Raw genomic sequence first — 16,479 nt, 5'->3', positions numbered from 1 at the left:
CTGAGATTTGCTGCTCTGCTGAGATAGCTCTGTCAGACACGTGGTGTAGAGTCATTTTCTAAAATGTTCTTGCAGTTATCATAGCACTGCACTAAGCCATTTATTGAGCCCTGTTTGGGGCTAATTGCTGGTGATAAGAGCAACATAAATATACTGAGCCACAGCCCTGCCTGACAAGATTTTATACACCAACCACCAACCAAATTTTCTTCCCCTATTACATGTCTGCAATAATTTTTAGTGACCATCATTCTTTACTGAATCACCGCAATAAACCCTTTCAATATAAACAACTCGCCTTTCGATATCGCCATAAATCAGGCTCAGCGTCATCCACATAATCCTTCTGCTGATGGAGGGAGACTCAGAGCAGGCATTCTCAGCCCCATGTATATCAACATCCCCAGGAGCATTACAAACGTGGATGCCCAGGCCCACCCCAGGTGAGACTGCATAGCGGGGTTATGTAAAAACTCATGCCTTCACTTCCCACACCTTGAGCTCTGTTGGGTTACTTAACGTTATCCCACCCAGAAAGTTAATTGCCAACCGTGGGCATGTGAGGTGAAAAGCTGAGGCTGACATGCACTGCGATGCATTGCAATCAACTGTAAGGAAGTTGATAACACTCTGCGAGAATTGCCCTTTCATGAGATTGCTTGGGAAACAGCGAAGAATACTTTTTGGAATTTGTGCAGTATCCAGGCTCATGTTCATTGTCCTTACAGTTGAACTTGCCTCCTGGCAAGTCTCTGAGGTTCCCCCCAAACACATTTTAAAACTGGAAAGGGGGAACTGGGGAATCAGGGAGCAGGAAAAGACATCAGAGGAAAGAAGAGGAGAGACCGAAGGCAGGAGGGAGGGGCAAATGGACGCACCTTGGTCCTTCCTGACAGTTCAGTGGGCAATCAAGAGACAGAGGAGAATAAAAATGAAAACCCGTGTTTTTTCAGACAGGAACCCCAGGCACATGGCCCCCTGACCAAGAGAACAAGCCTGCCCTGTCCAGGAAGGGAGCACCATGAGGGATCCCTCCCTGACAAGAGTCAGAACTGCTTGTGAAACCTAAAGATGGGAACTTACCTGCCTTCTTCCCAGTGCTTGGCCAGTGAGGGTCAGAAAGTCAGTAACATTCAGTAAATATTTGGGTATTAACACAGACAGGGTCCTGGCCCTCATAGGGCTGGCAATCGAAAGACTATTCGATAAAATTACCCACAAGATAAAATTACAAACCAGCATAAGCGCTACAGAGAAAAAGAAGAGGATGTTTCTGATTTAGATTCATAGCACAGATGTTACAAAGGCAGGGCCCCTGGGGGGACACAGCCTACCCTGCCCACTGAGCCTGTCCTGCCCATTGAGGGTGCAGCGCAGGCCCCCTCCCTTGGCAGCCTCCTCAGCTGAGAGGTCAGGGCCGAGGCACTTTCCAGATGGTATTGCTGCCTGGGAGCCGGTCACGGGGACAGATGGATCCCTCAGGAAAAGGGACTTGGACAGAGAAAGACTGGGGACTTGGGCATGTTAAGTGAACAAATAAATAGCCTCTCCATTCCCTGCCCCCCAAAAATGTGAAAATAAAGCCTTGAAAATCCACTTAGCAAAAGAATGGCCCTTGGGCAGGAGTTTCATTTTCCCTTAGTTTTCTCTTGAACAGTGAGAGGGGCAGAAGGGGATTTGAAGCAGAGCTAAAGGATATCTGGGGTACGTTTGAGGGGGTTGATGGTTCTGGGAAGCTGCGTTTAAAACATCCTAGAAACGCGCTAGTAAGCACTAAACTGGGTGTCTACTGGATGCTACTGGAAAGAAAGACCCCACGTCTGGCCTCCAGTATGTACCAGGAAGTAATCCTATGTGTCCCCAGGAGCCTCCCTTCCCTCCCCTGCTCCACTGATGCCACCCTGACTGGATATAAGGCAGCCTCACCCCAGAGCCGAGCTATTCTAGCATCGCTTCTGACCCCTCTTCTGGGTCTCATCCATCAAACCACTCGGGGCTCTTTATAGGTAAACATCTGCTCCCAGGTGCCCCCTGAACACTTCAGCGCTGCCTTCCCTCGCAGCATCACTGCAGGCTCAGGAAATGACAAATCATTTAATGTTCATCCGAGCCAGACACCATGAGGGAAGGGAGGCCATCACAAATTTAAAACCATGCATTCCAAAACCAAACCGAGACAACTGCTGGAGAGCAGCTGTGCCTTTTACAGCTTCTGCAGCACCATGGGGCGGATCCAGGGCTGGGCCCACTGTGAAAATTCAGAGAACTGGATTCGGAGTCAGATCTGGATTTGAATAGCGGCTCCTAAGCTAACGAACTAGCTGTGTGACCTAAATGAGATCACTTAACCTCTCTGAATCTCTACCTCCTTCCTCTCTGAAACACAGTTCTAACTATATAATTTGTTTGGACCACCCAACAACAGATCCTATTGGTCAGGAATCTATTATCCCCAGTTCATAGAGAGGAAACTGACTGAGAAAGGGTAAGGCAAGTCAGCCAGAATCATATAACCAGGGTTTCCTCATGGGCCCCAAAGCCAGCGTCTGCCCCATCTTAACCCATCACCTCCTCAGAGCTGTCATGAGAAGCAAATGAGATCACACGTGGTAAAGTCCTCGGTCAGCTATAAAATGCTAATCAATGTAAAAGCATTTGAGTCTTTTGGCTGATATTTGAGCCACTTCCTAGGGAATAAACAGAAAGCCACACATTTTTAAGAAGCAGAAATTCAAAAAATATACATATATTTGTAGCTTTTAAAATTTCACATCATTCTGCTAGTCCCGCAACCACTCTACTAGTGGTAAACATGTTACCAAATGGGAGTGAGGGGCCAAGGCAGGCCTAGGGCTCTGAGTGTACCACAGGTAGTTCTCCCCCTCCCTGGTGTTCAAGTCAAACCTGGGTTAGAATCCTGCTTTCTCCACTCTCAGTTTGGATTTCCCTAGAAAAAGGCCCTGAGACAAGGATTTGAGAACAAGTGGTTTATCTGGAAGGTGACTCCAGGAAACATTAGAAGGGACGTGGAGAAGTGAGAAAAGGAAGGGAAGAAAATCACACACAGAAAGTTTTCAAGCTTGTTACCCCTGTGAAAACCAGAGCTGAATCCTTCTGCCAGATTGGGAACCCATGTAAAACAAGACTCAGAGGTATACTTCCACCCCAGGGGCAAGGGAGCTGGGGTATTTATCCACCAGCATCCAACAGTCACTGGTTGAGAGCTGCTCGGGGGTGGTAATTCTCCAGCATTTCTGACCTGGCCCATGAGCAGACAAAGGGGCTCAGGGCCAGAAAAAAAAAGCCCTCAAGTGCTGACAGCTGGAAGTCTGGCTGGCAAAGTAGAAAGGTATATGCCCAGGGAACATGGGCAGGCACTGAACCACCTGCTATGCTCACTAGCTGTGTGACCTTGGGGAAGTTCCTTCGCTTCCCTTATTCCAGTTTCTGTAGTCCTGAAATAGGGCTAAAAATGACTTTTTCATAGGGTTGATATTAAGATTAAATGAGGTCACATATGTGAGGGATAAGCCCAGTGTCAGGCTTGCAGTAAAGATGCAATATAAACCCTTAAGAGAAAATGAAACTAGATAAAGGAGGTATCTCCCTAGTCCCTTCCAGCCCATCATTTTATTTCATAAAGGATTTTGGACCCAGATGGGGAATGAAACTTTAAAACAGGCAGCCAGCCAATGCACAACCTCCTTCCTGGGGGAGGAAAGCCCCCAAATGAACACCATGTCTAGGTTACTTTGCCTAGGTCTGCACAGAGGCAGGGGGCTGGACCCTGAGGAACTGCGAGGCTCTGCAGTCCTGTGTCCTAAAGCGAGTTTAAACAAGTACAGATGCTCCCTATTATGTTCTTTGGAAAACTGGTTCTGGGGTCAAATGTTTGATATGGAAAAATTTTAGTACATATTAACATACTAATAGTTTTAAAGTCCTATAGTAAAGATTCCCATTTAACCCAGTATTTCCTAAACGTATCTGACACAGGGCTGAATGTGTGTATGTGAAACATCTATTAACATCCCTCCAAAGGACACTTAGTGGCAGAGTCTGGGCTAAAGGCAGTTCTGGGAGCTGGGACGCAGGTTGAATCATCTTGGAACTCCCACAGCTTAGCACAGTGCCTGGTACACAGTAGGCACCTAATAAATGGTTGTTGTCTGAATGAATGGAGAGAAGGGGAAAGAAGGACTTAATAATGGTTTTCAAATCTGTGAAGTGATATAGTACCGGCAGTGCCAGGCAACAGATCTCTGTTTCCAGGAAGACACACATTTTAAATGGCAGCAGGAGGGATTTGGGAAGCCCTGCTCAGAGTTTAGGATCACAATCCACCAAAATAGGCTTCCAAGCAGAGCTACATTGCTTCCTTCTGTGGAGGTGTTGGTCTAGCACTTCTGCACAGCCAAGAGTCTGCGTGCAGCTGTCCACCCACCCTACCACCCATTCACGCATTCATTCATTCATTCACACAAACAAACCCTCACTGAGCACCTACTACATGCCAGGGCAGTGAGGCTAGCACTAGGTCCCTTAGGATCCCTTCCAAAAGCCAACTGGGACTTTCAGTGGGCTGTGTGATAAAGCCCATGGAGCCCCTAAGGGGAGGGGAGACAGGACCACCCAAGTGTGAGGTCAGGAAGCCTCAAGCCCAGAAGCCACAGCTCATAACCCTCCCAGAGAAAGAGGTGGCGGGGGTGTGGGGGTGGATTTCACGCTGACATATGAGGCTGGCCTAAAGAATAAAGCCACTACTGTTTCCTGGTGTTTGTTTGTCTACCCCCCCTTTCCTGTGACTATATCTCATTGTTCCCAGAGAGCATCCCCACCCCCACTTCCAAGCTCTTCCCCCCCCCACACTCACAGCTCGTCTCCCCTTCCTTCCCTTCCTACTCCTCCTTCAAACCACCTCCTAATTCCCTCCCTCTAGCCTCCCTTCTCAACCCCCAATCTCTCCGTTCTCCTCATTCTGTGCCGCCCATTCCAGACCTGGATATCCTCAATGTTTTCCACATTCACTTACCAGACACGTGAATGAATAAACTGGGACTCAAACCGAGCCCCGTCTTTCTGCTGATCCCCCCCACCACCACCACCATCAATGGTGAGCCACAGGCTGCTCTGCCTCATAGAGGAAGGGGCCTGGGAGTGGTTGGGAGGAGGAACGAGAAGAGAACATGAGTCCAGGTCTGGGGCACCCTTCTCATCCTGTTCCATCATTACCAGTTTCCTTCTTGGGCTGCATCTGTACACACTCCTCAGCCCCACCTGTGTATCTCCCGATGGCTCGGCCGTGACTGTGCTTCCTCTAAACAGAAGCTGCGATGGGCATGACGATAGGACACTCAGATGGACTTCAGGAGGCAGTCATGCTATTGCCAGATACTAAAACACAGAATCCTAGGGTTGGGTGTGACCTGAGCAGTTATCTGGGCCAATGATCCCAAACTTAAGAGTTGGTCATCAAGACCATCTGGGGAGCTTTGAAAACTAGATCCAAACTGTTGAAAAAATAGATCCATCCCTCCGCCCTACCCTAGACACTTGGAAGCAGAGCCTTCCATTTCCCCAGTAACAAGCCTGGCAGAAAGCCATCCAGTCTCCACTTGACCACCTCCACTGATACAGCTGGCTACCCCAGAAGGCATCTGGTTTGATGGCTGCAACCCCAAAGGCTAGAAAGGTAAGTCCTACCTGGAGCTGAAATCTGTCAACTATTTCCACCCGTTACCCCCAACTCTGCCCTTGGGAGCAACCAAAAATAAATATAGTTCCTCTTCTAATATCTGACAATGAGGATCACAGCAATAATGCCTTGCCCGTCTCTCCAAGTTTTCTTACCATGCTACAGTCTGCTCTCCTCCCAGCGAACTATCCCCCATCCTTTCAAATGTTCTCTCAGAAGCTAAGGTTTCCAGTTCTCCTTGCCAAATTGGTAACCCTCTTCTGAATTCTGGCATCAAACATGGTATTTCAGAGGGGACTCTGATCCTCCAAAGAACTAGATATGCCCATAAACCTAACCGACACCCCACTGGTCTTTACCAATGACCAGCCCATAATGCAGACTCACATTAAGCTCATGGTCCTATAACTGGAAAGCCCCAGATTTTGTTCATGCTGTTGTAAAGAGAGATCTTCCCTGTCCCACACTTAGACATTGCCTCGAGGAAAGGGGGCGGGGAGTAGGGCTTCCCAATTGTCTTCATGAAGTTTTGTGTTTGGGAAAGAAGATGAATGCTGATCCTGCCCTCCATTAGCTAGCTACCCCCATCTGATAAGCATGGATGAAAGGATACGCTAAAACATAACTTACGTAACTGTACCCAGAGGATCTCTGGGCCCAAATCGGAGCTCCTGGAGAAAACTGTTTCTAGTCCCAACACAGGCTCCTGCTCCTGGGAAACAAACCACCACAATTTGCCCCACCACAAGATAAAGTTAACTGAGGTGCGAGCGGGCGGCTGTAGACTGGAAGTTACCCAGCAAGAGGCTGGTACAAGCACAGGGAGTCTTCCACATGGGGTGCCCCTCTCTCCAACACCCACCCATCTTCAGCTGGAACCAAGGTAGGAACTCCATTCACACCTCTCAGGAGAAGAGAAGGCCCAGCCCAGCATAGGTCCCAGCCCTGACTCCTGGCCAGGGTCCCTCTGCGCAGGAAAGCTGCTGTCCAGGCCTGTTAAGCTAATTTTTAAAACTCTTCTGTGAGGCTGGGCAGGTTTCCGTGATGAGGTTTAAGACATCGTCTGTGTCCTCTCTGTACAGGAACATGAGCACACTGTTCCATGTCCCACAGAACACAGACCTCCTGCTCTTGCTTCAGATCAAAACTTACATTGAATTATTAACAGTGAACATTTTGCAAATACAGCAGCTGATCGTTCTGCTCCTCGCGGGGTCTCTGCCATTCTGAAGTCTTCCCCACAAGAACAGAGGCACCCCTAGGATCTAGAAAATGACCCTCCCATCTAGAAGCCCTGCTCCACCCCCACCCCCAGAGGCTTCTGCTCCCCTCCAGACACCCCCTTCCCACCCATACAGGAGGCAACATAATCGAAAACAATTAGCAAAAATAACTGGCAAATACAATTAGCCTTGAGGGAAGACAAGCAGACCCTCCTCAGCTCCTAAAGCAGCACCAACCCCCATCCAGCCTGCTGTGCTGCTGGAGTTCACAAAGGCCAGGTTTCTCCCGTCCAGAATTGCGGGCATTGGGGGAAGTAATTGGTGGCAGGCAATTCCCAGTTCCCGGTGGTTGCAGTGGAAGTGTGTCCTCCACACACCCAGGCGGTCAGGGAGGCAGTGGCTGCCAGCAGCACACATGGGGCAGCCACAGTGACCCACCAAGCAGGCCTCTGGGCCACGTTCCAGAGAGAGGAGGCGGCTCTTCAGTGGGGCTCACTGGGCAGCTGAGCGAGTGAGTAACAGAAAGGGTTTTTGAAAGGGAAGGGTGGGTACTCCATGGGGTCAGGGGAGCTAACCACTTAAATCTAGGCCCCAGCTTCATTATGGAAGGGGGGATATGCATCCAAGGTACTTCCCTAAGAAGTCAGAGGTCAAGGTCAGAAGGGTGATCAAGGCCTGGAATCAGAAAAGCAAATGGTCGCAGGAAGCCAGCCACCAGCCAAGAATAAACAGGACAGAGCTGCAATGATCTCCTTTCAAAGTCAACACAAAGGCTTCCCGGGGCCTGCCTCCATCACCCGACCCAGCCATGGAACAGACAGATACGCACACACATATGCATGCACACACACACACGGGCCAGCCCACACCACCCACCCACCCACACACACACACACACACATCTCTTAATACGCACACACTGTGGCCAGCCCACACCAGAGACACACGCACGCACACACGAACTCATGCACACACGTACCCACCCCTTGGCAGACACAGTAGTCAGCTCCACCTCCATCCATCCCCAACCTCCTCCCTACAGACACTCACACGTGCTCACAGTCACTGACATCACCCACACAGTGCCTATGCCTTTCTGATATCTGGAACAACTGGTGACAGTTATGGGTTCAAACAGGCATAAAGGATAAAATGCAGAAAATCACTGAGTTTCTCCAAAAGGGTTAGGGGAAGAGAGGAAGGAGCTGCAGGTAGGCTGGGTGGAGGGCTCTCCAGGGCAACCTCTAATAGCTCTCCAGGACAACCTCTAACAGCTCTCCCAAGCTCACAGGGACCCATAGGGGGTCAGAATCTGCTCCTCAGAAACTACATCAGGCAGGTTTAATGTGGCTATAGAATAATAATACTCCACATTGAACAGAACTTTCTACTTTTCAAAGAGCTCTTCCATCCATTATCACCTCCTAAAATAACCCTGGACAGTGGAGAACGCTCATCTCCTTGGCCAAATGACCACCTGCCCTCACCAGGCCTAATGATTTTTCTCCAAAATAATCTTTAATAGCTAAGCATATGTAATAGTTGTGTGAGCGTTCTTGTTTGTGTGTGAGTGCATGCAGAGGCTTTATGTGGCAGAGTGGGATACAGTCAAACAAAAATGAGGTTGCCATGACAACAGGCTCCGGCATCATCGAAGCCTATTAACACAAGTGAGGAATGTGTTTGGCAGATGCTCGAGTGTTATTTATGGTATGGGTGTAGCAGAGGGACTTGTAACACGCAAAGAAGGAGAAAAAAACAACCCTGTGACGCTCTTACTGTACCCCACCAGAGAGACAACAGTGAGACGAGCACAGAAGGAGAGGTTGAGAGGCTGCAGATGGGGAGTAAGAGACGGAGAAGAGCAGGCAGGCAAGCAGGGGAGATGAGAGGTGGGCAGAGAGCAACAGGGGAGTGAATGGGGAGGGGAGAGAAAGGAAGTAAGAGAGAAAGAGCAGAAAGGGAGGGGGGCGGATACCAGGGGAAGAGCCAGAGCCAGAGATGCCAGGAAAGGAAGAAAAACCATCATCTTCCAAAGAAGACAGCGCCCCACCTTGCCTCTCCATTCTTTCTTAAGTAAAAACCATCAGAAGGCACCTGTTAAGAAACCAAATGTTTCTCCTCCTAGTTGGAACAAAAGGCAGAGCTCTAAACATAAGAGGGGCTGGAGAAGAGTAAAGTACTCAGGTCAGAGAGGGCCAGCCTCACAGGACAAGAAGTGAAGAAATGGCAATAGTTTCCTGAGAGTCTACTACATGCCCACAACACTGCTGCCCATTTCCCTGGACCTGTGTCCTTATCAAAGGAAAGAATAAGGCATCTAACCCAAGCCAAAGGCCTGCCGCTCTGGGGTAAGGCAGACAGATGTTAATGCTGGACCGTCCCACTTATATTTTCCCACCATTGCTCAAGAAATACAAATTTTATATCAGACATAATCAGGAAGCTAAATTAAATACAAACAAAAGGACACAGTTTTCTCTGAAGCCAAAATGAAACAGTTTGCATTCCCCTATGGGGGACCATTCCTAACAAGCTCTGCTGTACTCATAGGAGATCTTGAGAAGTCAAGTGTAAATCCACCCAAAAGCCTACACTCAAGTAAAGGTCTAAAGACCACAGTGGGTAAAAGAAGCCAAGGGTGGGGCTGGTAGAGGTGGGGAGAAGAGAGAAATTTGCCTAAGGAACTAAAAGGAGAAGTCAGACAGACACTCTGTTGCTGCAATGGCATTTTCACGCTAAGATGGAGCTGGAGCACCCAAGGTTCAGGACTCTTTTCCTGGGATCTGACTCCAATCTCCAGAAATCAGACATGCAGGATTACTACGGCTGTAATCAGACCCTGCTTCCAAGTCTGGTTTAGAAAATACTCTGACCGACCCTGGAAATCTCTACTGCTCTGTGTGGATGCATGCCCTTCCCCCTGAAGAAAAGCTACACCTACCCAAGTCAGAAACAACCCCCAAAGATACAACATCTATGTGACAGTGCAGGTCTTCGGGTCAAAAGAGTTGAAGGCTTTAAAGCACTAACAATGGTAGCTAACTTTTTTTTTAACCATCATCTCTCAATAGGTTTCTCTCAAGTTCAAAGCTGATGTCTAAAGTTTTTCTTCTGATCCCACATAAGAAAAACTTTAACTTAGCATTAACAACCCCACCTACTCCACTTATTGGAACCCAACCAAATTGGCAACAGTTATTAAATCCCTCCTAAGTACCCTGCACCGTGCTAGACAAGAGAGGGTATTGAAGGAAAAACAAGTATAATTCAGGATTCTTGAGTCCAAGGGGCTTAAATTGAATGAAGAATAAAACCAATGAACCCTGGAGAATAGTAAGTGCTCCACTCTGTGGCTCTGACTCCATTGTTACCATGCAGAAGAGGAAGAGGCCAGTATGGCTGCCGTGGAAGGAGAGGGCTCCTTGCAGGAGGTGAGGCTTGGGACAGAGGAGGGTAAACTGTGAGGGGCATACACGGTCCTCTCATTCTCTAATAAAGGAACCTGGGGCCCAGAGAGGTTGCAAGACCCCTCCTTCCCAGTCATAGAGCACTCTGAAGGTACAGATAGAGCCCAGCGCACTAAACTGCATACAGGTGCTATTCCCTGTATGAGAGTCAGGGGGCACAGGAGAGCCCCTCAAGAAAGAGATCCTCCTCAACAGGATCAAAGTCTGAGAAAAGCATCAGAGGTGGGAGGCCGAGGAAGGCAATGACAATGGAATAGAGTTGAGAGGTTCTATAGAGGAGGCAAACACCCTCAGAGGGTTGCAGTAGGGTCCGTGGTCAAGAGACTAGCCTGCAATGAGGGCCCACTTGACTCTCCCAGTTCAGCTACATGCAAATCAGCTGGCTCAGCAGGGGTCAATGGATGAGGTCCACAGAGCCATAGACAAGGGGACTCCTAAAGGGAAAAGGTGTGCACGTCAGAGGGGCTGGTCTCACCCTGAGGGCAGGATGGCAAGTACACCCCTCTCCCAAAACCTTTCAGTAGAATCACCAGTTAACAAAGTGTTATTTCTTCCTGAGCCCACTGTTCTAGGCTCGCCCAACCAATCCCAGCGGGGATAAAAAGCCCCACCACAAGCAAGAACCAGCAGCACCACCAGGAAGGGGTCACAATGTCCAACATTAGCTTTCTGCTCAGGCAAGGAGGGGGACTGCCATCACACACATCTCAGAAGGTCCTTCCTACCTTTGCTGGTGGCAGCTTATTGGCTTGGGACACTTTCATAAATGAAACAACTTCTCAGCCCCAGCCTCAGACAACTGGCAAGGTTATCAATTCTCTTCCTTAAGACTGGGCATGGGGTGCCCTGGGTCTCCTCTCCCCAATGGAGACCCAATAAAGATCCAGGACTCCATTAACAAACCAGCAGTGGCACTAGAGAGGGAGAATCTGCGATAGGGTCCAGCCACTTGTGTCTTGGGCTTTTATACATATACAGGGACAGAAGTACAGGAAGAGAAGGGGACTTCTCCAAATCCTTCCCTACAATAATGGCTATGGTTTAGTGCGTGTTTCTGTGGGGCCAGGGACATTACATATAATACGAAGGCACTCCTTTAGTAAATGAAAATGCTGGGGCTGAGAGCGGGTTAAATGGCTCACAGACACCACACAGATGACACAGCCATGTCTCTCTGCCCCTTTTCACCACTTTAAAAGGGGGAAGGTGGAATGTCTGTCTTTGGCCTGCAGGCCCCACAATCCAGTCCCTGTGGCCAGGTGGGCTCCTACCTGCTTGAGCAGGAACTGGTCCTGGGCGTTGGTGTGCAGGGCAATCCCCAAGTGGATAGCAGACAGGAGCACCCCGCTGAGTACCGCGGCCCTCATGCGCACCGGCAGCAGCGTATAGATGGTGTAGATGAAGAACACGGTCCACCAGATGCCCTCCGAGGCGCTGCGCGGCTGGGGCAGCAGCAGGCCCACCACCTGGACGGCCAGCACCACCGCAATAAGCGCATAGCAGGCCAGGCCCATGTGGTCCTGGTGGAAGGCGGCGCGGTTGCAGAGCACGGCCATCACGAGGATCACGCCCACGGCAGCCGCCAGCACGGAAAGGTAGGGCAACTGGAGCGGTGGCCGCGCCGCGTGGAAGGCCAACATGACGAGGCACACGAGCACCAGCACGGCCATCAGCATGGTGAGGCTGCTCTGGTTCAGGCGGAAGAAGTAACGCTGGTACAGCCGCTCCAGCTTGTCGGACGGGAACTTCTTAGAGCGAAATATCTGCAGCAGCGCCAGGCAGCAGGCGCCCAGCGACAGCACCGTGCCGGGACCCGCGCCGGAGCCCGCCGAGCTGCCGTCATCCCCGGGCCCTTCGTCGCCCTCGATGGCGCCGGCCTCCAGCTCATCGGCCGCGCGGCCCTTGCCCCGCCGCTCCTCCAGGCCCAGCTCCACCGAACGGGGGCGCACCTCTGTCCCGCCGGCTGCGGCCGCCGAGGCCGCCGAGCCGCCGCCGCCACCCGCAGGGGGCGCCCGGGTGCTGCCCCCGCCGGCCGCGCCCCGGCGGTGCCGGCGGCTGCCCCGACCGCAGTCGTCGCCGCCGCGCTCTTGCCAAGCCGACTTGGAGCGGAAGCTGAAGCCGAATCCCCCGGCCAGGGGGTCGTCGCCACTAAGCGGAGGATCGTCGTCCTCGTCGCTGCGCCAGCGACTGGCCAGGCGCTGCTGCTGCTGCGGGGTCACCGCCCCCCCAGGTTTCTTGGTGGAGCCGCGGGCGGAACCCCTAGGGGTGTGGGGGTAGCCATTGGCGCGGGAATCGGCCGCTCCCCACGCGGAGCGGTGTTCCGAGCTTCCCCGGGGCGCCGGCGCCGCCACTGTCTGCGCCGCGTAGCCCGGGGGGCTCACGCTTTTGGAGCCGGACATCCCCCTCTCGGCCTCGTCGTCTTCCTCCTCCCCCGGAGGCCTGGCCGGGGGTCTCCAAGGGGAGGGCGGACGGCCGAGCAGGGGGACCAGGCTGGGGTCACACGTGGGGGGCGGCCCGGGGCCCTGCGCGGCAGCGGGACATCTTGGCACCCCCGTCCTGAGCGGAGATGGAGGGCGAGCTGGGAGGCAGGCACAGCCCGAGGTGAGAAGTGGCTGAGAATCCGCGTCAGGAGTCCCAGGTCGGAGATGGAGTTGGCTCCCAGGTGGGGCAGCGGGGACTGGCGGAGCAGCTGCGCCGCGCGCAGAGGGACGTCCGGACTCCTGGCTCGCGTGGAGCTCGACAGGGACCAGAGTTGCGGACGAGGCGGGACGGAGAGGTGTCCTTGCAGGCGGCGCCTCCCCGGGGCTGCCAGTGCCTGGGCGCGGCGCTCGCAGATTATGCCTTAGCGGAGCCCAGCGGCACACGCGGCTCGGCGGCGGCTAGGGCGGCTCGGCGGGGATCCCGGCGTGGACACCAATCGGGTGCCCTTTCCTCGCGGCGGACTGGGAGCGACTGGGAGGTGCGAGCGCCAGCCAGCATTATTTTCTTAAGAGGGGTGGGGAGGTGGGATGGAGGGTGGAGAGGACGGGGGAGGGGGCGGCAGGCGGAGCAACAGCTCGGGAGCCCTGGGGGGAGGGTCCTGGAGCCCGGGGGGGCCGTAGTCCGCATCCCCCACCTCCCGCGGCGAGAGTGGGAGCGTGCCCCCGCGAAAGCCGAGTGGAGCCTTCAGCGCGTCCGCTCAGGGGGCGGGGGCGAGGACCGGCTCCTGCAGCGCGGCTCTTCCCCTCTCGCCTCCCTCTTCCCCCAAAACGGAGCGGAGCTGGCCCGGACCCGTCGGCCCAGGAGGACTGTCGCGCCGACTCCACAAGCTCCAGGCTCCTCGCAGCCGGCTGCGGGCCCACCGCCGCCGGGTGCCGAAGGACTAGGCGGAGGGCGGAATCCGGCGCAGCACCGCCGCCGTTCTGCCCCAACGCAGGCGGGCTCCTTCCGGGGAGCGCGGTATCCAGAAATCCAAGGCCAGGGCTCAGATGCCGCGGGCCCGCAGGGGCCCGCCCAAAAGCCGATGCGCTCCAGGGGCGCTCTGGGGGGGCCCACGGGAGCCAGGCTCAGGGCGCGCCACGCACGCCTCGGGCCCTGCGCCGCTCCGGCCGCTAGCGCCGCTCCTTCCTTCTCGCCGGCTCGCCGCCGCGGGAGCGCCCTCCGCATCCCCTCCTCCCGCCGCTCCCCGCCCCCCGCGCCGCTCCGGCCTGGGCTCACAACAGTTCGCTGCCGCCTCCGCTCGTAACCCGGTCGCGGCCCCCGCCTCGGCGCCCCGCGGGCATGCTGGGGCCCTAATCAGCGGCCGCGGGAGACCCAGTTCCTCTTCCTCACCTACATTTGCGTCGCGCCCCCTCCCTCTGGTTCCTGGAGCTGCGTCCAGCCCGCGGTCCCTTGGCCAGACCCGGGCGGAGCGCGGCCCTCCCCACCCCCTGTTTGGGTTTTTGTGCCCCTAGCCCTGTCTCCCCTCTTTTGTATCCCCCTTTAATCCCCCTCCCCCATTCAACCCAACTTCAGCCCCAGCACTGCGCCCCCCTTCCTTGGCCCGGCTCGATTGGCCGCTTCCTGAGCTGTCAGACTTGAGTCCGGCGCTCTTATTGGGCGATTCTCCGGCCTGGTGGCCGTGCCGAAAGGGGGTGGACAGGGCGGGGGGCGCCCGGGCAGCGACTGCGGCAGGGAGCCGGAGACCACAGCCCCCCGAGGGGCTAGAGGGGCCCAAGAAGCAGACCCGGACACGGACAGGGGCGATGGAGAGACCCAGGATCTCTGAGGCGCGGAAAGACAATGACGGAAAAGATGGAGATGCGGCGGGTGAGGCCGATGCAGCCGGGGCGGGGCGGACTGGACGGCTTAGGTGGGGAGTTACCTAGAGGGAGCCCCACAGACAGCACTAGGAACACTTGGCGTTTATGTAGAGCTCTTTGTAAAAATCTCAGTTGAGTCCCCTCAGTAACCCTGGGATGTGACCGGGGACGGGCCCCTTGTGATTATTCCCAGTTCATAGATGCAGAAACTGAGGCTCCAAGAGCTGAATCAACTTTGCCCGGGTCATACAGGTCTCCTAATTTGCAAGCGAAAGATCTCCGGTCAGCACCAGACTGCCTCCCCTCCCTAGCAAGGTGTGGTCGGGAAGGACGGGCCCCAGAGCAAAGTGGAGCCTCCTCGAGAGGGGGATGGGAGAGGGAGCGGAGAATGACCAGGTCCTCCTGCGCGGCGACCGAGGCAGGAGCCGACAGAAGGACTTGACCGCGGGTCAAAGAGGACCTGGGCCTGGGGAATGATACACCTACCCAGTTCCCCTGTCCTGATGGAAGTTCTGGCCGTCTAAACACTGAAAAGGTGGGGGAACCACACCTCTCTGGGTGGGGGGAGAAACGGCCTGCCCTTCACTCTTCATCCTCAGCTCTCTGCAGAGCTTCCCAAGAGGAGCCTAATGGTCTGAGAGAGCTTCCCTTTTGCTCTCTGCTGGTCATCTTTGGCAGATTGGAAGGTAAACCTTGCCAGAGTTACAAATTGGGAATAAAATTCCGAGAGATCTGAATATACAAACGCTTGAGTAATCTAGCCTCTGAGAAATCCATTATTAGCTAAGTCATAAAAGCACCGTGAGTTTAGCCAACAAACATTCCTAGAGCACCCCCTATGTGCTAGGTGCTGCAGGGACCGATGACCCAACTATGGCTACAGTCAGGGGGAGACCAGATATCCACTCACTCAGTTCAGAGCACAATTCAGTCAGTGTTCAACAGAAGGCCAAACAAAGCATTTAAGGGGTTCAGAGAGAGCCCTTAATTCCCAGTGCGAGGGCCAAAAAAGACTCTAGAGGTTGAATGTGGGGCTGGCAAGGAAAAATAAGTAAAAAGAAAGATGGGCTAATATTTATTAAGTAACTACTTACTGTATGCGTGTGTTTTATTATCATATAACCATTTTGAGGAAGACGTTATTTCCCTTGCTATAAAGATGAGAAAACAGAATTAGAAAATCAAAAAGTTTGCCCAAGGCCCACAGTTGGTAGCCTGCTCCTTGTACTCCGCGTAGCCATGCGGCAAAAACGATATGGGAGAGACACTCGGGACAGGCGACTGCATGGACAGATGTATCAAGGCCATTGGGTTCCATCCTTGAAACTTCTCATTCCCAGAGTCCTCCCTGGGTCATTCCTTGTAATTTTATTCAGCTTTAAAATTAACCACTATCTTTTAACAAACACCATGTGTGATTAAATATAGGAGAAAGAAAGGGAGGGAGCCCAGCCAGGCATGGGTCAGCGGTTGAGCGACTCCCTAGGATCCAGGCGATCGGGGTTCGATTCCAGGTCAGGGCACATGCCCGGGTTGCGGTCTTGATCAATGACTCTCTCATCATTGATGTTTCTATCTCTCTCTCTCCCTCTCCTTTCCTCTCTCTGAAATCAATAAAGGTATATTTTAAAAAGAAAAGAAAAGAAAAGAAAAGAAAAGAAAAGAAAAGAAAAGAAAAGAAAAGAAAAGAAAAGAAAAGAGGGAGGGATTCTTAATCATACTACCTGGAAAGAACCATTAACATCTCTTTCATCTACAATAGTCATTTATTGTCTGAACAGAATTCCATTGCAAGCATATGTTATAACTTA

General features: G+C 53.1%; 1 protein-coding gene across 3 annotated transcripts in view; it reads right to left on the bottom strand.

Moving 5' to 3' along the window:
• The window catches only part of ADCY5 (adenylate cyclase 5), a 144,443-nt gene extending 131,182 nt beyond the window's left edge, over positions 1-13,261 (bottom strand). For 2 of the 3 annotated variants that reach the window (XM_081138923.1, XM_081138921.1), the window contains exon 1: positions 11,660-12,874. In XM_081138923.1, the coding sequence (XP_080995049.1) occupies positions 11,660-12,787 (1,128 nt within the window). In that variant the 5' untranslated portion in view covers positions 12,788-12,874. Of the gene's footprint in view, positions 1-11,659 lie in introns of all 3 variants that reach the window. The other variant, XM_081138922.1, reaches the window with a different exon arrangement.
• Between the last annotated feature and the right edge of the window lie 3,218 nt (positions 13,262-16,479).

The sequence above is a fragment of the Miniopterus schreibersii genome (genome assembly GCF_964146895.1).
Source record: "Miniopterus schreibersii genome assembly, chromosome: 5".
In the NCBI taxonomy this organism is placed as follows: Eukaryota; Metazoa; Chordata; class Mammalia; order Chiroptera; family Miniopteridae; genus Miniopterus; species Miniopterus schreibersii.
Note: the sequence above shows the minus strand (reverse complement) of the source record. Positions and strands in the feature narration are given on the sequence as shown.